The sequence below is a fragment of the Leptonychotes weddellii genome, chromosome 5 (assembly GCF_054177405.1).
Source record: "Leptonychotes weddellii isolate Sample4059 chromosome 5, ASM5417740v2, whole genome shotgun sequence".
NCBI classification, from domain to species: domain Eukaryota; kingdom Metazoa; phylum Chordata; class Mammalia; order Carnivora; family Phocidae; genus Leptonychotes; species Leptonychotes weddellii.
Genome location: NC_138373.1, coordinates 109,211,214 through 109,232,499, shown reverse-complemented (window position 1 = coordinate 109,232,499; position 21,286 = coordinate 109,211,214). Strand labels below are relative to the sequence as shown.

The window sequence follows — 21,286 nt, the reverse complement described above, 5'->3', positions numbered from 1 at the left end:
AGCAGGGAGCCCGATGCGGGACTTGATCCTGGGACTCCAGGATCATGACCTGAGCCGAAGGCAGTCGCTTAACCAACTGAGCCACCCAGGCGCCCTTTATCTTTTTTTTTTTCTAAAAGAGAACTGAAAGTATAAATCAGAACTAAAGTAATCGCTGACTTACAGCAACTGAGTGGAAGGAAACAAGGTAGAAAAAGGGAAGGCAATAACACTTTCCTGTGAGATTTCTACATATTCAGAAATGAATACAAACAGAAACAAAGGAGCCAAGCTGTACTCAAGTAAGTAACATAATTGCCCTAAAAAAAGGAGTGTGGGGAGAAATGATCTAAGTAACAGTTGAAATTGTATTTTAAATACATGCTTCACATTTAAAAACAAAATAATGACAAATCTCTAACTCTTCTTAATATACGTGTTGGAGCCCAGAAGTAACCAAAATATGCATCCTGACTGTAAGCTTTCCACCACCATTCATTCAATCAGCAGGGTCACTGCCTAGGGCTATCAGTATGCACCTTTAAGTTAGCTCCTTGAAGCTTAATTTGAATGATATAGCAGAAAGACCATGGGCTTTGGAACCCTACAGACAAAGTTTTAAATTCCAAATTTGTTCTTTGTTAGCTCTTAGCATTGGGCAGATCACTTAATCTCTCTGAGTATGATTTCTCCCATCAGTAAGTGAACATAATAAAATCTAATTTACTGGATTGTCATAAAAATTAAATGACATAATTAGGCAAAGAGTGCTAGGCATGCATTCTCTACTTGTCTTAAAAAAAGAAAAGCAATCAAGTCTCCATCTTGCTAGAATGGTTAGTATATCCAACATTAAACTATGAATGACTACACTCCATATACATGATTGAAGGCTAAACCCAAGAACCAAGTAGCAGTAATTAAGCTTGAAGTAGAATTCCATATCAATGTCTCAGTTAATGTAGGATTTATTTTGGGGATTTCATATACCAAGATTCAGGAGTTAGAGAGGTTACTGTTTTGGTGATGATGAAACCTCTGTAATCCATTATTAAATATAGTAAGTATTCAAGATTTCCCTCACATAAGACTGAAAGGTCAGTTATATGGACTTCAGTAGATTTTGGTCTTGACACAAAGATAAAGAAAATTGCCAAAAAAGAAGATGTAGGTCCTTATCCCCTTTAACCTCACTCACATCTTTGGTTTTCTGGCAACGGAGTAGGTATAAATATAGAATGAAGTGATGGTTTTCCTTACTGAAAAAGATGATCCTAGTTACTGGGATGCTTTAAAATTAAATCTATTTTTGCTATTGAATAGTTACTTATAAAAACTAAATTTCATTCTATCTTTTCATAAATGTAATATAAGTGTAATATAAGATCTATTAATAATTCTTGTAACATTATTAAAAAATGAAAAAAAAATGCACATTTAAGCATGATCTGAGAAATGCAATGATATTATGAGCTACAAGGCAATATCTAAAAATTACTATTCATTTCCAAACAATATCACATAATTATTTTCCTGTCCTGTCAGCACCATTATGCTAGTATTTTAGACTCAGATGAAGAGTCCAAAATATATATCCTAGCATATTTGGAATTTTTGCATGAAAAAAGGGAGGCATTTTAAATCAATGGTGAATGGAAGAATAATACAATGAATGCTCTTAGGACATTGACTATTTAGAAGAAAATAAAGTTTGATTACTAATCTTCAAATATAAAAAGGTATTCTAGATGGTTTAAAAATTCAAACATTATAATGCTTGGAAGAAAACATACAGAAATATTTTAATAATACTAGAGTAGAAGAATACCTTTGAGGTAATACACCAAGCCCAGAAGATATATAGGTACAAAGTGACAGACTTGAATATGCAGTAATTACAGACTATTGTATAGTGAAAGATACCATAAATGACAAGTAACACGTTTGTAAACATAACATAAAAAGAACTTTAACAAAGCAATATGGGTATGAACAAGTAAATAAAAAACTGGGCAAATAATGGAAACAGACCACACATAGACAACAAATAGAAATAACCAATAAACATATAAAAAGATGTCCAGGATCATTAACAAGGAAATTCAGCAAGCCTCACTTGTCAAATGGAAATGGTACAGTCAAAAGCACAGTGGGACTGGCCAGAACATATGTTTCCTTCATGAGGCAGCTAGATCTTTGAAGGAAACTTTAACTTCACTGCCCTCATGAAGCAACACTGCTGGCTCAATGAGGGTCTTTGATTCACAGGTGTTCTTCTAAATTTCTAGGCCTGATTTACTGATGGCTCAGCTAAATTAAAACTTAACGCTGTCCACTGAACCACTACTGATGTTCAGTCTTTGTGCCAGCTACTTGTAAACAAAAGTGGATGGGTTACTCCAGTCAGTGGGCATAACTCAAGACTGTCTTAATAGCTCTGGCCAATACTACCCTTCATGAATCTTTGTACATTTTTATTAACACTTGAGCTGCTTCCAGTGTCCCAGGTGTCTTGTCTGCCACTTGGAAAACCACAGAGTAGCAGATTAAATACACCCCTTTTTGGAGCCACGAACCGTGGAAACAAATCTCAGCCGGAGCTCAGACAGACTTCATCACTCATGTGGATGTTTACTGTACAGGCCCATTCTCTGATGAGACCAACTAAAATCAAGCTGCTGATCAAGCCTGCTCAGATGGCAACCATCACTACCTAAATTCATCACCATACTAGACAAGACAACACATCACTTTTATAGACAGGGAATAAAGTAGAGGACTATATGTTTCTGGTGCAGAAACCACATCATGTCAAAACATGGCTCTTGCTAAAACTTGACTCCTTTGACTCACAGTGAAGGGTACATTGCAGAAGTAATTGTTCCTGCCTTCTTTGGCAAATTGACTATATGGAATTTTTTATCCCTCTTTTTTAGGCTATCTATGGTATTTTATGACTGTCAACACTTTTTCTGGTCATAGTGCTACTGTTCCAGTCTAATCAGGTAACTGGCTACGCAAATATGATTCTTAAACCTAGACTGTGCTCGATGTTCTGCTTTCCAAACCATCTACAGTCTGGCAGTGGTTTGCCCTTTAAAAGCCACCAAAAAGCAGGCAGATGATTATAGTATTTGAGAGACATTCATGCCCCTTATCATTTTTAGGCTGCTGATATCACTGAGAGGTAGAATGGATTTTTTAGAAATCACCTAAAAACTATTTCTAAGTACTTTATCTCTTCCTGGTCTATATTTCTTAGTAAGATGATTTAGTCACTGAATGTGACCATCCCAGAATGAGCTGATCTCCTCTTGGCTCCCTCCTGGGTAATGATCACGGAAAAGGGGAGGATAAATATATAAAACTATCTTGAAAATTCAGAATTATTCCTTGACCATTCCTGGGCATGATGTTTATCTTTCTACTAGTTAGCTCCAGTGGGCCTGATTGGCATACTATCTGAGTGGCAGCTTAGGCAAAAGAGAAGCTAGTAGGTTCAAACATAATTCTAGTTCAGACACCTGGAATCTAGTTAGGCACTCCACATCAGCCCTGGAGGCTGATGCGGACAAGGGAATGAGGCATCTATTGATGCTCACATGCTGCTTGTAGTATTGTGAGTAATAAAGTCCTTTGTCTCTGACCTTGGAGTCTTGTATCTTCTACTAGCATTCATGAAAAAGTAACATGCTAATATAATAGCTTATAAAAAAGGTAAAATCAAATCCAAGACTGGAATATACATGAATCTGATACTCACCAAAAGCTGAAAAATCACTGAATTTGATTCTAAAACAAGAGATTGAATATCCCCTGAAATCACAAACTGTATCTATTCTTTGATCACTCCAATCTACCTAGCTTATTCTACAAAGTTTGTGCTGTTTAAATGTTAACTAACTTATATCAGGAAGCCATTACTCTAAAAGAAATACCTGCATACAGTGATAGGATCACAGGTACAGAAATCATTTTTGATTCACTCAATATACAAAATATGTATATCCAAGAAAAATATCTTCCTGTGCTATAAGCCATTATAACTACAGTTGGTACAATGTTTGTTTTAATTTTCATGATAAAGGAGTTGTTAAATTATATTTAATGATACCATTTTTCTTTGATTCAAGAAAATATTGCCCAGATTAGTTTAAAAATTAGCCTTTAGGTATTGCACCTTAGTTTATATATATATATATATATATATATATATATATATATAACCACTTAATTAAATTTAGAGCTCTACTGAAAGTTTTCTAGTTAAATTTTAAAAACTAAGGAAATTAATTTTTTCAGCTGTCAACTCAAGTATAGCTTTTCTGAACTTGCTATATTCCACTTTTCACTTCTAACTATCTTTTTTTCCCCCCTGGCTGGTTATGTGTAAATCCAGTGAAACTCAAAAATGTCAATTTTCAACTCATCTCCAAAAGAGAAAATATGCTTTCCTAATATTGCAATGAATTCCATCACTATAGATGGAATTTCATCATAGTGTCTATAAAAAGAGACAAAAAGATCACAATACAAATTGTAGGTCCTTTGTGTGTGAATGAAAGGTATAATTTGAGAATGTTGATTTGTGCTGTCTGGCTGACAAAAGTAAGTAAATCCAGCAGGCATCTACCTAGTAGAATATAAAGGCTACTTAGACGTATGTGTGTGTGTGTGTGTGTGTGTACGTGTACATGTGCATACGTGTGTGTGTGTGTATACATGAGATGAATGGAAGTTTCCTGTGTAGAAAATGTGAGTCAGAGTAAAGCATAGATTTCCTTTGCTTCTCTACTCTTCAGTCATTTTCTAAATTGGAGGTCTCTGAACTCTTAGGCTACCATAATCACCACAGTATTAAATTCAGAGTTTTGCATACACCTACATTTACCTTCCAGATTAACTCAAAGCTGATGCAAGTACAATCAAGCCTATATTAGCCAGACTGTAATTTATGTATTTTTATGAGATGAAGTTTTTAAACCTCTAATACAGCTCTAGTTTAAGTGATGGGGAAAATCTAATTTCATAGAGATATTCCATGCATAATTTTCATTATATGCTACTTTATCTTGATGTAATCTCAGTTCATTTTTTCCCCAGTGAAATCTATATGGGAACCTTGAACTAATAAGGCAGGAGACAGTCCAGTGTAATAAAAAGTTATCTAAACTTTTGTGTTCCAACTATGCTTCTCCCAGTATCCCATTTAGTCACTAGTTGTTAAATGCCTGCTGTCAATTTCAGGTTTTTTGGGGTTTTTTTTAAAGTCTAGGTTTGGAAGTATTAGGAAGGTCAACTCTCATGAGTCAATTTCATATCCTGCCATAGTAAATGGAATCCTGTGTTGAACTTCTTACATATAAAAAAGGTCAGTTTCACTGTAAATATCATGTCTGTCATTGAAACAAGACATTGCTTAGCTACTGACAGATGTAGTTGTTCACCTACAAGCTTCTCTACAGTCATTTTCTAGTCTTAAAATCTAATTCTCTCCAGTATAAATTCTAATCCAGTAACAAGAGAACTATGTGGATGAGTCTTGCGTATGATGATTAAGAGTCAGAGAGCTCTGAGGAATGAATTCAGCCTCTGTTACCTAGGAGCTGTGTGAACTTCAGCAAATTACTCAAAATCTCTGAACCTGAGTTTCCCGGGGATTTAAGGTCATTGTGAGAATTACATGAGACAATGTATATAAATTACCTGATATATTGTAAGTACTAAATGACAGCTATCATTATTATATGACATTTCCACTTTCTTCTATTCCCTCCAACACACTCTTCTGTCATTGTTACCTAAAAATATATTCCCTATCTTGTAAGTTTTATCCCAAACTCAACTTTTCTTTTAAAATTTTCAAAATGCCCTGAGGTGGAAATCATTTCTCTACTCTTTCAAACTTAGGTCAACTCAACTGAGCAAATATTTATTAAAGGGAGTGATATGTACAAAAAAGTACAATTCATTATGGTAGATTCTAGAATTGAAATATGATTTTATTGTCTCACATAGCACCACTATAATAGACGCAATATTTGTTCTTTTGTCCCCAGAAGGATATAAAAAATTCACTTATTGTTAACTTTAGTCTCAAGCATTAGTCTCGGGCATTTCCAGTTTGTTCCCTGAAATGTACAAGATTATCATCAAAAATGTATTAAAATGTTTTCTTCTTTACCTTTGTTACTTTCACCTCTATGCCCTCTGTTTTCCATGAGGATTTGTTCATCATTAATTGGGGGTTAAGGGAGGTGTGGTCAGGGAACAAAAGGTCAAGAAGACTCCCATACAGACTTATGAAATATGAAGAATGAGTGTTACCTGGACAGAGCAGAAGGTGAACAAGGGCTAGTGGGAATCACTGGGAGAGAGCTTGGTTTTGTGAGAACCTGACAGATGATGTATGCAAATGAGGAAGAAAGAACACTTTAACCTCATGTATTTCATTTGTCCTTGCACATGTTTAAGGGAAATTATCTTTTTACAGAAATTTTCCCAAGCACAACCTTCAAAAACTGTGTTAAATTATTTCCATTTCCAAGGTCCAAGACTAGAATTTCAGACCCAAGACTGCCAAGACTTGGTATTTGGAATTAAGCAACACCACCTTCTAGAGGACTCTGAGGTGCTGCCGACTCCTAACTTAGGAATGAACCGGGAAAGAGAAACAGGTGCTCTTCCACATCTCTTTATGTGCTCAGGCCCTTAATGCAGTTTGGAAACAAAACCAAAACAAAACAAAACAAAGAAACAACCATCATCATACCATTGGTTTCCATGATGTATAGATTTACTGATGGACATGTGTGTCCAAAAGAATCTAAACTTGGATGAAAAGCAATTGATCCCTGAGATAAGTGTGGCCACTATAATACCCCATCTTTAACCCTCCCATTACCACCACTCTCGGGACTCTTGATATCACACTGAGAGAGCAACTATTTGAATTAGTCCCTTTCTCAGATTTCTTCACCTTTCACAAGTCATTTGTAAAGACTGCCCTCATTAAATGAGCTGGAAAGTGTTCCTTTGTCCACTATTTCCTGGAAGAGTTTGTGGAGGCTTGGTATTTCTTTCTTAAATATCTGATAATATTCATTAATGGAGCTACCTAGGCCTACATTTTTTCTCTAGTAAGATTTTTACTTACTAATAAATATCTTTGTTACAGATAAATTAATACTTTCTTCCTTCATGAGTCAATATTGATAATTGCATTTTTCTAGGAATTTGCTCATTTCATTGGGATTGTCCATCAGCATAACATTGTTTATAGTATTTCCTTATAAGTCTTTTCATTTCTGTAGGGTCAGCAGCAATGTTCCTTCTTTCTGATTTGGTAACTTTTATCTTTTGTCCTTTTTGTCATTGCTTTTTGAGGGAAAGTTTTGTTAAGTTCCTCCCTCTACAACTTCAAAAGCTGCATCATATATTTGGTCCTTATTTTCAGACAGTATAATCTTATATTATTTGTTTATGTATTTATGTTTTTATTTTTTAAGCAGTCTCCATGCCCGGTATGGAGCCCAACACGAGGCCTGAACTCATAACTCTAAGATCAAGACCTGAGCTGAGCTGAGTCAGACATTTAACTGACTGAGCCACCTAGGCACCCCCAACATAATCTATTTTAAATTATTGAGTAAAAAATTATTCAAATACACTATCCAGGAAAGCCAGAGAACTAGCTTTGAGTATGCACAGCCCAGGACCAAAAAAACCAAGAACATGACTGTCTATGCTACAGGACCTGTAGATACCTATGGCAGCAGAGGATCAGTGCCCTAGGTACTGTAATAGTTGCCACAAGCAAACAAATGCTTTCTAGTTTTGTTCTTGCCTGGAGATAGTCTTCCAGTGTATAGCTATCATCTTCAGTTGCTCATTTCAGACTCACACCTAGTTGGTAAAGCTTAGCTCACATATGGCTACCTAGTATGAAAGGTGTCTGGAAAACCTACTGTCACTAGCTTTATTATACAGAAAGTCAAAATTGAGGGAGTTGTAATAGATGCTGAGAAAGCCAACTTATATTTTCTACCACAGTGACTTCATAAGATCTGGTACTTCCCACTTCTCTGATCTCATATTTTAACACTCTTCTCAAATGACCACCATGCTTCAGTCACACTTTTTGTTTTTTTCTGTCTCAGATAACCTTGTAAAACTGAGGACACTTGTATTTTCTATTCTTTCTGATTCAAATGCTCCTATCTTAGGTGTTGGCATGGTTGACTTCTATGCCACATTCTCTAAGAAATCTTCCGAAATCATTTTGGCTAAAAGTAGCCAACTCCATCCTGACTCAGAAATTTTTCTTTGATTCTTATGATCCACTTTTATTTTTTTTTTTTATGTTCAGTTAGCCTGTACTAATGATGTACTGTAACATACAGTACATCATTATTTTTTGATGTAGTGTTCAACGATTCATTAATTGTGTATAACACCCAGTGCTCATCACAACACTTTTATTTTATTCTTAACATGAGTTAATATTATTAATTTGCATGCTTATTGTCTAGATATAGCAACATAAATTAGCTCCGTGAAGGCAAATATTTTGTATTTTTATATAACCTACTGACAAGGACAGAATATAGTACATTTTAGGCCAGCATTATCCAATAGGATTTTCTGCAATGATGGAAATGTTCTATATTTACAGTCCAGTAGGACAGCCACTAGACATATGTGCCTACTGAGCTCTTCAAATGCAGTCAGTGCCACTGAGGAGCTGAATTTTAATTGTTATTTAATTGTGATTAATATAAATTTAAATAGCCACATGTGTTTAGTGGCTACACCATTGGACACTACAGTATTAGCTTTCAAAACTATTTGCTTAATGGAATAGTTAATAATTAGCAAAAAGATTATGTACATAATTCCTACACATCTGTATCCCTATTATCAGTACTCTTTCATAAATGTATTTGTTGGCTATATAAATTGTTTCAATCTTTAACTTGCCTTCAAAAGAAGTAAGGATTTCCTAAGAAGCTGACTCAACAAAAATCAATTTTTCACTTTCATCTATGCCCACCCTCCATATTTAAGGAATTTACTCAGTGGAGAGCATTTCTGAAAAATCAGTGGTGCTACCTCTATAATTTTTAACCTGGAGAATAAAAAAGCAGGACAACAATTTTAATCATCCTCTTTGCATCATTTGATATAATATGGAAGAGCACGAAGGACAGACAGTGGCAAGAGATCAATGCTTCAGAATGAGAAAGAAAAAGAAAATGAAAAAGACAATGTTAGATGATATATAGGACGTCTGCATTTTTTGTGATTTTGTCAAACCTTTAGTTCTATAATCTATGATCTTGATCTCTGAAATATCAGTTTGCTTTTAAAACAAGGGCTTTTCATAGGTATTCTCACTTTCATGTTAGTATTTTTGAAAGTGTTACAGATTTGTTTCCTAGAATAAGCCTGTTTCTTTACATTCACCCCAAATGTTGAGGCTGTAACTTGGGTAAGGATTTAGAAAGAACAGAGATTAATTCTATACCAGATGAAAAGAGACTGGAAAATCCTGTCTCAAGGGAGGTAGAGGATACATGCAATACATATGTAACTTGCTTTCTCTGTGCAGAAGTCCAAGAAGGGATGGCATGTTAAAATAAGGGAAAGAAGAGGAACTTGCCCTAGGTTAATTTGGGACCCCCCCAAAATAGTCACGTTGTAAAGTGCCGTTTTACCAAAAGCTGTGTTCTGCAAAGCTGAACAAAAAGAGAGCCTGTAGATCCTGTTTCATAAAGAATTTTGTTTGAAAAAAAGTCTGTAGGTTGATTTATATTTTAAGAAATCTGAATGCTTGCCTCACTGCTTTTTAAAAAGAGACCAATTAATTTATTACAGCATGTCAAAAAGAAGTGGTATTAGTAAGACTTACTAAAAAAATTGTCAAAAGTACACAACTTCCACTCCAGGTCAGGATGTAGATGAATGTGAAAATTTCCACTGCCTGGCAACAAAAGGAAATATTAAGTCAAAAATAAAAATCATACTGTTCCACAGGGATAGTGAAAGTGATGAATGCAAATAAACTTTGATAAACTAAATTCTCAAAGAGAAGTGAGCTCTCATAAAGAGCAAATTGCCTGTCAATAGATTTTATAGATGAGGGTCAGTACCTTATCTGCATAGAGTTGGGACTCACACATATAGAGAGATATTTTAGGAACAAAGGAAAATCACACAGGTCTTAGATTACAGGATGGGCTAATGAAATTAACTAAAACCCAGAAAATCTCCAAATGCATAAACTGCTCAAAAATTGCTTGCAGCCATAATTAATGAGGACTGCACTTGCTTTCCCCTCTTAAAAAACGAGAAACCAGAAAAATACATGAAAAGATTATTTTCAGACTCTGAATAGTTAGAAGTGATCCATAGAGAAGATAAACAAATGAAATAAGCATAATAATTGACACAGTCTCCTGCTTAAAGGAACTTTTCAAATGGTGGTATAGGGAAGAAGACCCCAACAGAAAAGACAGAGCTTAGAGATGAGGGAGATAGAGGCAGCTGGAATTTGGAGGGCAGAGCACCAGAGAGGAGGGAGAAATAAATAAAAGTTTCAGAAATCTGTATAGAAGTTTCCTAAAGTCTGTGGTTAAATAATAAGTCAAATATCTGTGCAGTAAAACACATGGCAGGAAATTGTAAGACTACTCCTCAGAGCTAAGATAGGTCTGAGAATGTCTGAATACTGGCCATAAAAAGTTGAGAAACCATGTTAAACAGGGCATTCAGGAGACACTCTAGAAGGATAGTGCCTCACAGTACGGCTAATCTAGACATGCTACACTATAACTGTCCTAACAGTGCTTAGAAATAAGCCTTGGAAAGATATCAAGTTGATCTCCAAATAATTTACTTGCTTCCTAGAAAAAACTGCAACAATCTTAAGAGGAAGAATCTTAAGAGAAGTAAAGTTCAGCACTCAACAATATCCAGCATCCATTCCATAAATAATAGATATGTGCAAAGTAGAAAGATTGATGCATTTACCAGGGGAGAAATCAGTCCATAGAAATAGATACAGAAATAACAGATGAGGAAGTAAATATAAGGACTTCAACATGCTCATAACTATGCTCAAGGATGTAACAAACAAAAACATGAAAATAATGAGAGAAGAAATGGAAGACATAAATTTCTAGAGATGAAAAGCACATATCTCTATTTTTAAATTCACTGGATGGGATTAGCAGCAGAGGAATGCAGAGGAAAAAAGATCAGTGAGCATTAGGACACTGCAATAGAAATTATAAAAAATAAAGCACAGAGAGATTAAAAACTAAACAAATATACACAACCTAAGGGATTTACAGGACACACTCGAACTGTTTAATATCATTGTAATTGGAGTATCAGAAAGGGAGAAATCAGAAAAACAATTTGAAATTATAATGGCTGAAAATTTTCCAAATTTTATGGAAATGAAATCCACAGATCCAGAAAAGTCAATACACCAAACCAGTATAAATAAAAGAAAACTATATATAAGGCATACAATTAACTCACTAAAAACCATTGTACAGAAAATTTTTAAAACAACCAGACTAAGGAGGCTATATTCCAAATAGGTGAATAAAAAAAAAGAGCCATAAACTTACCATAAGAAATTAGATAAAAGACAAAGTAACAGTATCTTTTTTTAAAGATAAAAGCTATCACCTCAGAATTCTTTATCCAGAAAAAAAAAATATATCTTTCAAAATGAAGGTGGTCTTCCAGTCTCTGTTTAGGGTATATTAAGTTGGAAAGAGTTTACTCCCAATCTAACAACAAGAAAAAGCCAGATGATTTTTTTGCAAATCATAACTCTTTTAAAACCCATTAGAGAGCAAATAAATAGGGTAACCAACTAGTCTGACATGTAAAGACAGACAGACAACTCCAAAGAGAAAAGAAACGTTACTACTGGCTTACCTAAGGCAGACCACAGGAGGAAAATGGGCTTCCCATTATTCTGATAAGAAATATTCAGCTAAAATGTTTAACCAGTTGTTAAAAGCTGAATATGGTTTGGCATAAGAATTTGCGGACATTTGAAAACTTTTCTCAATGGATCTCACCAAATTCTCATTAAAAAGATGGAGGGCAGGGTGGGAGAATGAGGAAAGCCACCCTCAGGTGTAGACTTGATGGAGGGTAATAGGAAAAGCACAAAGTTCCACTAGATAAAAGTCTTAAGGGAAGCAAACTCTGTTATCCACAGAGATTTCAGTGAACACCCATTTTGGCTGGGGGAAGGGAAATAAAAATCCCTCTACTTCTGGGCTTCAAAGAGAAATCATTTTAGACTTACACAATTAAAGGTGTTCTGCTATTGTGCAAGAGGTAGAATCACTGAAAAAGTCCTATCTCCAATACCCAAGAATATAAATCTTGCCTAAAATAGGCTGAGTTGTGACAACAGAGACTACACCCCACTCCCTACCACACGAGTAAGCATTCAGTAACAAGTAATAGTGGTTTACCACTGGAGAATGGACAAGAGCATGGAGAAAATCTTTCTGAAGTACAGGCTTAGAGGAAACACCTAAAGTTGAGGGTAGAACAGGAACACTGAGAAAAACACTGTAGCAATCTAATCTTACACTAAACATAATAAGATAACACTAGAAAAATTTGAAGCTTGTAATACACTGAGGGTAATAATAGTAATAACAAACATCAAACAAAAGTAAACAGTAAAATCCAAGGCCAGCTAAACTCCTAACTAGATTAACTCAACCCCTCACACTTAAGGCAGAGCAGAAAGAGAAGCCTGACAATTTTTGGCAAAAATATTATTTTAGTCTCTTCTGTTCTTAAAGTTATGAAACACATGAAAATAAAAAGTGACTAAAAAAGTGACTATCAAGGGACAATCAAGAGAAATACAACCCACTATTAAAGGCCAAAATAATCAACAGAATCAGCTTCAGACTGGAAATTTAAAAGGACTATGATGAATAAGTTAAAAGCTCTAGTTGAAAAGGTAGACATGAACAGATTGGAAATTTTAGCAGAGACATGAATGACATGGAAAGGCTAAGGAAAAATGGTGACATAGTTAAAGAATGGCTTTGATGGACTTAGCAGTAGACATGGCACAGCTAAGAAAAGAATCAGTGGTGCTGACATATGGTCAATAGGAATTATACACAATGTAATACAAAAATTACAGGAAAATTAAGAAAAAAAGAGAACAAAGCATTCTGTAGGACATCATAAAACAATATAGCATATGTGTAATTAGAATCCCAGAAAGCTAATTGAGAGGGGATGGAGGTGGAGGAATATTTGAAGAGGTAATGGCTGAAAATTTTCCAAAAATAATAAAAATCATATATCTGAAAAGCTCAGAGAGACCTAAGAAGGGTACATACTAAAAACAAAACAAACAAAAAATCCCACACATAAACACGTCATATTGAAACTGCTAGAAATCAGAGGTGAAAAGTAAATCTTGAAAACAGCCAGAGGAAAAGGACAATTTGCACCCAGATAGACAAGGTAAGAATTATAAAAGACTTCTCATAACAAATTATACAAGCCAAAAGACACTGTGGTGGCATCTTTAAGGTGATGAAAGAAAAACAAAGTCAACCAAAACTTTTCTACCCAGGAAAAATATCTTTTAAAAAATGAAAGAGGCATAAAGGCTTTTTAGGAAGAACAAAAACTGAGAGAATTCACCATCAACACACATGAACTAAAAGAAAATAATTTTTCAGGTTGGAGTTATATAATATCAAAGAGAAACTAAGATCCTTACAAAAAATGAACATCAGAAATAGCAAAAAAAAAAAAAAAGGGATAAATTTTTAAAAATTGATATTTTGTCATTCTTAATTGGTCCAAAAGATAACTGACTGATGAAAAAAAAATCAAAAGATATGTTGTGTTTATAGCATATGCAAAAGTGACATGCACAGTTACAATAGCCCAAAGACTAGGAGAGAGGAGCAGGGAGTATACAGATTTATATGAGGAGCTGCAGAGTTCTTACACTACTTATCAATACAAAGGAAGAAACACTGTTACACATAGCTTGAATGGATATAAGCATTATACAGAGTAAAAGAAGCCAGACACAAAATATTACATGGTATGTAATTCCATTTATATGACATTTAAGAAAAGGAAAAAATAATCTATGGGGAAAGAAATCAGAAAGTGTGTGTTGTAGAGAACTTGACTGTAAGAGTGCATAGGGGAATTTTCTATACTTCTAGAAATGATTGTATGGTCTTATGCGTTTGTCAGAATTCATCAAACCATACATTTAATATCTGCATTTCTACTTATCAATAAAAATCAACTTAAAATAAAAAAGGATAAATAATACGATGTCTGTGAAATAAAAACATTGAACTCTGGTTTACAAAAACATTTTCTTTTGTTAAGAAATGTAGGTGTATATATGGTTCTAGTACCTTTATCCAGCATGAAAACTGTCCAAAGGCAACATTGCTTGCAGAGTAATGATATTACAATGAACCAAAAATTTTAGACATTTTCTAAGTCTAAAACTATTCTGAAAAGAATGGCAAGTCGTGAATGAACTTCTCTTCATTAAATTGTACTTAAATTTTGCTTTTCTTTTTTTCTCAGTAAGACTTAAGCATTTGCTTGAAATTTAGTCTGAAGCTTAAAAACATTTTATCTATTAAGTCAGTAAGCATCTATGTAATTGAAAATAACTTCAAACCTCATTGTCATTTCTTGACAAAATCATTTGACAACTTGTGGTGCTAGATCTGGCCAAGTTGACAACGTTTATGTCACCTAATAGACTTTTTCAGTGAGACTTCTGGATGCATGCTGATAGAAACTGAGCCATAGAACTATGGACTTTCTTTCTTGCCAAAGCTATAGAACCTATTGTGTTCTAATCATCACCTTAACAGGGGTTGGTCCATCTGACAGAATACTGTTTTTTTTTCTTCCATTTAAGTTTTTCTTGGTAAAATATAAACTATTTTAAGACTGTCACTAGAGTATGAATTTACTGCACTCAGGGATTTCATCCAGTTGCCTGCCTGAGGGAAATGACTAGCTATCAATTCCTCCAAGTTATGTTTCTCAATATTAAAGAAAATGTCAGGAAATCAGGGGTAGATAATGCCAATTGACACTGATGCTACTTCAGTTTTATTCCTCTCTTTCAAACCAGCTCACCTATTTCCACAGTGTAGGAGTTTAGCAAGGTGTTTGTGGTCCTTTGAGATTTGCTTTGTTTAGGAGTGAGGTAGGAAGCTTTAAAAGACGCTTCAAATTCTCTGGCTTTTGTTTTGAAACAAACCCATGATTTGGTAACATACCAGTTGTTGATAAACAGCCTTTTCTTTTAGTAAAGGGCCTCACCTCTCCAATGTATTCTTGGGATGCAGAGATATTAAGTGCTGTGTCAGGTAGGTTTGAATGCAGAAAACAAAAACCACTTTGGGTGTTTCAAGCAGAAGAAAATTTAACACAGGGAATTAGGCACTTAAAAATCACCCAAAGGGATGGAAAAGTAAAATTGAGATGGTGATTTAAGCTTTTGTACCTCAAATAACAGCATACCATGTATGATGCAGGGAATGGAAACTTGTTACCATTAATCTGTCTACTGCAATGGCTGTGCTGCCCCACATCCCAAGATGCTGCCTAGAGAGTGGAATGGGTCAGCTAACATCACCACAGAAAATAGCCTCTACCTGCTTTCTGTCTTCCAAATATCACAGGGGTACATATCCCTGGCAAAACACAGATTTTGTCCAGAACCTTAGTTGTAAAGAGGAAAATAGAAGAGGGTGCTGAAGGATGCCAAATGCCATAGGCAGTATGTATGGCCCCTTAGCTTTGTTTATTTTCTCTTTCCATTAGCAAGACTCTTTCCATACTTGTGCATTATATCCAGTGAAGAAAATAGAACCAATGGATACAGAAGCTTCCATTATTTTTTATCTTTCCAACTTAAGCTTGACCCAATGTGAAAGAGATATCCATAAATGAAATATTTCTCTAACTGCTATTAATGGCAGCCTATTTTAGATGATAAAATGTGGCAGTAATAGTAATTGTATATAAACAACAGTTTGCTACTCCATGATTGTTCTGAAGTGACAGAAAACACTTCGCATCATAAATTTAGCATAATTTTGCACCACAAAGTAATTTTCAAAGTAATATAAATTTAAATAATTATCTTTGGGGAGGGAAGAGACCTAGGTGAACTCCGTGAAGCCTATCTATGTCTAACTCACATAGGGAGTTAAGAATATGTGGTTTCAACCTAAAACTAACCATATACTTCTAGCACTACTCAGGAGTAACTGGAGGAAACTGAACATCCAGGGACACTGAGGAAATTAAAATTGGCATTATGCTCAGAATGGAATTTCATGGTTGAAAAGTCACTCAGGGGCGCCTGGTTAGTTCAGTTGGTTAAGTGCCTGCCTTCTGCTCAGTTCATGATCCCAGGGTCCTGGGATTGAGCCGTGCATCATCAGGCTCCCCGCTTAGCGGGGAGTCTGCTTTTCCCTCTCCCTCTGCCCCTTCCTGCACTTGTGCTCTCTCTCTCAAAAAAAAAAAAAAAAAAAAGTCATGGACAGAGACTTTCTAAGGTTTTGACCAAAGTTAAACCAACATTAAAAGGCTAAGGTTTATACAGTTTAAGGGGAAAAAAAGAGAAACAGGTTTTAGTTGGTCAAAACAAAATTTCTGCTTAGTGAATCAATCTCTTCCAGACCAATAGCATATATCAAACCACATATATGCTTCACTGAAGAGAGACTGGATTTTAACTAATCATCTGCAATATTAAGAGCAATAATTGAGTGTTTATTGATCAAAAGAAACACATCCCATTACTTTCTAAGAGGTATGTTATTTAGGTTTTACTATAGATAGGTTCTATTTTCTGAGCAAAACAGCTACACACAGGTTGAGAGTTAGATCACTTTCAATATTTTTATCACTAAGCAAATTATTTCTAATCCATTATGGGGGGTTTTAATTTCTTTGTAGAAATATATCAGCTTTTGGCCAGAAAGCTTTTTGAATTTACATTATACATTATAAAATAATTGATCTTTGTTAATTAATGGGTAGATGTTAAAGGAAGTATAAAGGTTTTAGTTGGGGCTATTTTAGATTAGGTAAGTTAGAGAACATTTCTCTCAGAAGGTGACATTTAAATAGAAACAGGAATACAATAAAGATGTGAGCCACAAAAAAGTTGGGAAAGGATATTTCCTGGCAGAGGAGAAAGCAAATGAAAAAGCCCTGAAGCTACAATGGACTTGGCAGGCTCAAGGAACCACAAGAAACAATATGGTGGGAAGGGAGTCAGTGAGAGGGTGATGACTTTGGAGAAGCAGCCATATGCAGGAGAAGTGTGGACCTAGAAAGACAAGATGAGCAACTGAGTTTTAAGTGTGATGGCAAACCATGGTAAGATTTTGAGCAATGGAGAGATATGACCTAATTTACATTAAACAAACAAATTCATGAACCTCTCTCTGTCTCTGGCTAATGCTAAGAAAAAGACTGTAGGGCATTAGTGGAAGTAGAAAAAGAGCTATCAAAAATGATTACCTTCCTCAAAATCTAAGGTATTATAGGTGTGAAAAGGAAGGCATGATTAATTCAGTCTGCGTAGACTTAGTACATTAAAAGAATGAGCAGTGGGCGCCTGGGTGGCTCAGTTGGTTAAGCGACTGCCTTAGGCTCAGGTCATGATCCTGGAGTCCTGGATCGAGTCCCGCATCGGGCTCCCTGCTCGGCAGGGAGTCTGCTTCTCCCTCTGACCTTCCTCCCTCTCATGCTCTCTGTCTCTCATTCTCTCTCTCCCAAATAAATAAATAAAATCTTAAAAAAAAAAAAAAAAAGAATGAGCAGTTAGTAGAGCCTTTGAGATGAAATAAAAATATACAGATGAACACTGGGACTGGGAGAAATGCATCCCCAATTAAGAGACAAGCTGAGGAAAAACAGGATCACGAGTTTAGGCAAGTTGTCATTGGTGAAAGGCTGAGGGTTAATAGGATTATAGATTGCATGTAGAGAAGGATGGGGAGATTTGATTATTTAAGTAGATTGGAGCTAGGCTGTATATTGGAGTTTGTGATTTATTCCTCTAGCAATAGAGATCAATTTTTAAAATTAATAATTTAGATTTTATTTAGTGAGAAAATTTATATATCAACTTTTTCAAAATTTCCTACAGTGTAGAGTGCTTTGCTAGGAATTGGAAATACAGGGATAATATAAGACAAAACCTATTCCTTTAAAATTTAATAGTTTGTTACACTTTGATTAGAATAAAGTAGTTTCCTATAAGCAATGTGTCACCTTTTCTATAGCCTCAGAAGATGGAATTTCTCCCCCCTACCCAGTTTTGTAGTTACTGTGGCTTTGTTTTAGAGCCACCAATTTTCCTTTCCTGAGGAGTTCAGCATCAATACCCAAGGTGAAATAGACGTGCACTTCTCCCAATGTTGACCCAATTCTTCCCACTCATTATCTTCCAAGTTACCAACACATACTGGCCTCATATCACAGTGGGGGAAATTAATTTTTATTCTCATTAAGTACCTCAGTTAAATTTTACATCAAATCCCCTTACACAAGGTCTTCCAGTTATTTCTAAAAGCCCTCCAAGAAGCGTCTTATGAGTGCACATGAATGGGTCCCTCAAAATTTACACTTCAGCTCATTTATTAATTCGTTAGCAATTATGTTGGTAATAATACCTCATATAGAGGACCACTGTGCAGGGTAAATTCAGCCTCTCTTGATGATTGCCACTTGTTGCAGCCCTTGGAAGGATGGCCTTACCAACTTCTCCAATGTCACCCCATCTTTAACATGGAGCAGGCCTGTCTCATAATTCACCACTCCACAACTCTGATGACAGTGACCATTTAACTGATATTTCAATGACAGTGTGAGGACAAAAATACAAAAATACAACACCAAGACTAATGTAAAACTACCTCCTAAATATGCCTGTTCTCAGGGTCCACAGGTCCAGGGCCATCTTCAACATCCCTTATCACCCTGTCTAGCTTGTGGGGAGATGCCTACTCCTGATCAGAATACACACACACACACACAAATTTTTGAGAAGCTGCTGATTCTATGCATAACTCTGCATATCTATGATTCTAAATTAAAAGTTAAATTGACTTGAGGTACAGAGGGTCCCAGGTTTAGACTCATATCTCATACCTTACTTTTTGTTTCCAACAAAGCTCTTCTTAGGATGCTTCTAAATGCCACACCATTTAGAAAAAAAAATTCTATATTTTTTTCCCAAAGGATGTGAAACCATCCTCTGGCCACCACAGCTCTATCGCTTAGAAAATAATAATTCAAGAATGGCATACCTAAGTCATTCATCTGAATAATAACATATAAATTATAAAACAAACCTTGTCAAATTCTGATTCACAGTCTGTCTTGTGTGGCATGAAGTGCATACCTATAGATTTTTCTTGTAGTATCAGTGTAGGGGCAGGAAACTTTTTCCTTCTCCCTTCTAGATTGTTTGGCTAGTCTAATAAGTAAATTGACATAAAACAGATTAGCAAGAGAAAAACAAATTCTGTATGTGTAGGAGCCCATAAAAATATGAGACTTCCTGACAGTCAGGTAATTGAGGCTTATATAATACCCTGAACTAGGGAGAAGGGCATAGGGATCTGCAGCTTTAAAGGGGAGGAAGACAATTCACAGGAAGGTAAGATGAGCAAATGTTTAGGAAACAGATGTGTGCTATGCCATGCAGATAAGTCTGATATAAAAAGTTATATCTGATAATAGCTCCCTTCCTGGTAGGGGTCCCCTATCTAAATTCTTTCAGGCAGTTAAGGGGTGGTGGAGGGGAGAAAGTGCTTCAGGAATCTGCTGGGCCCCAATTGTCTCTGTATTTCTACTAACTAGTATGTGTTATAAAGATTCAAGAAATGATTGTTAAGTAGATAGACAAATGTATCTGATATCAGTGTGTCAAAATGTTTACATATATATTTGATATTATATAGATTACATATATAATATTTTGATTTCAGAAAATACCTGAATATTAGACTGAATTTTTTAAAATTTCCTTGGATACGGGATGTGCTACGGCAATAGTATTTTCAGTACTTCCTCCTTCCGTCCATGTTTAATGTTTTCTCTATTCATTTGTATTCCTGTCACTAGGAAGGTAAGATTAAAGATTTGCTTTTATTTTTTGCCATTTTCTCCGTATGATTTTCTATCCATGTTACCATGCTATGTCAGCTCTACGATTAGTGTTTCATTACCAATGTCCCTTGAAAGTAATTGTTATCACTGGCCCCAAAGGTACACATTGGAATTAGGCCATATCAATAGATTCTAGAACATAGACAGCTTTAGAATTAGGCTCTGCCAACTTATCTTTAACAAATTGAAAATTAATTGAGAGTAAAGGGAAGAAAAATAGTGTTCTCATCTATGACCTACAGGAGATACAGGGAATCTAAATGTTAATTCTGCCTTTGTGTTAACAAGAAAACTTCTATTTCCTTTGATTGTATCTCTCTTGCACAAAAAGCAAATTTTTTTTCTTGATTTACACCAACTTTAAAGTGTGTTTGCCTCTGGTAGCTTGTAAATTAAAGGGCTTTTATTGTATTCTGGCATTGTCACTTACTCAATGTGTCTCTTGTTTGAACATTTAAATTTTAGTAAGACTTAATATATTCTGTTACATTCAGTGTAGTGGTTTTGCCATAACACCAGTTGAGAAAAGTTATAAAATGCCTGACCATATGGTCCCTTGATGCACAACATTTAATACAAAACTCAAAGTAAACATTTCAAAAGTATTTTTGGAATCATTACCAAATGTTGATGCTACATAATAAAGACTATATGACAACTCTCCAAATGTTAAGCATTCTTAAATTGAGGAGCATTTTCAAAATAACAGGGAAAAACAGGGTTGTAGAAAGAAAACCTACTTAGACATTAGACTTCACTTGTGTCAACTCAAATCAGGTGTGACCACTTTTAGCTGAAGATGTCATGTCTTTAAGCCTCAAAGTCTTAGGGAAAAGATTATTGTAGGAATAATAATATGAGTATGAAAAAATTCTGGTTGTGACAGAGAATTTATTCCTTAACATTCTATTTGTACCAGATTATAGGTTGTATCATTGCTTCCTAGTTACTCAAATATCTCCTGCAATTTTAACTGGTAAGTGAGTTTTCTTCTTTAGTGCTTAGACTATGTTAAATACTAATGTTATACATAGGAATCATATCATCAAAA

At 35.2% G+C, this 21,286-nt stretch overlaps 1 protein-coding gene across 1 annotated transcript in view; it reads right to left on the bottom strand.

Annotated features, from left to right (window-relative positions):
* Window positions 1–140: 140 nt before the first annotated feature.
* Window positions 141–21,286, bottom strand: part of LOC115937202 (uncharacterized) — a 386,621-nt gene continuing 365,475 nt past the window's right edge. Inside the window, exon 6 of the mRNA XM_081821977.1 lies at window positions 141–1,238. Coding sequence (XP_081678103.1) covers window positions 1,082–1,238 — 157 coding nt within the window. The 3' untranslated portion in view covers window positions 141–1,081. The remainder of the gene's footprint in view (window positions 1,239–21,286) is intronic.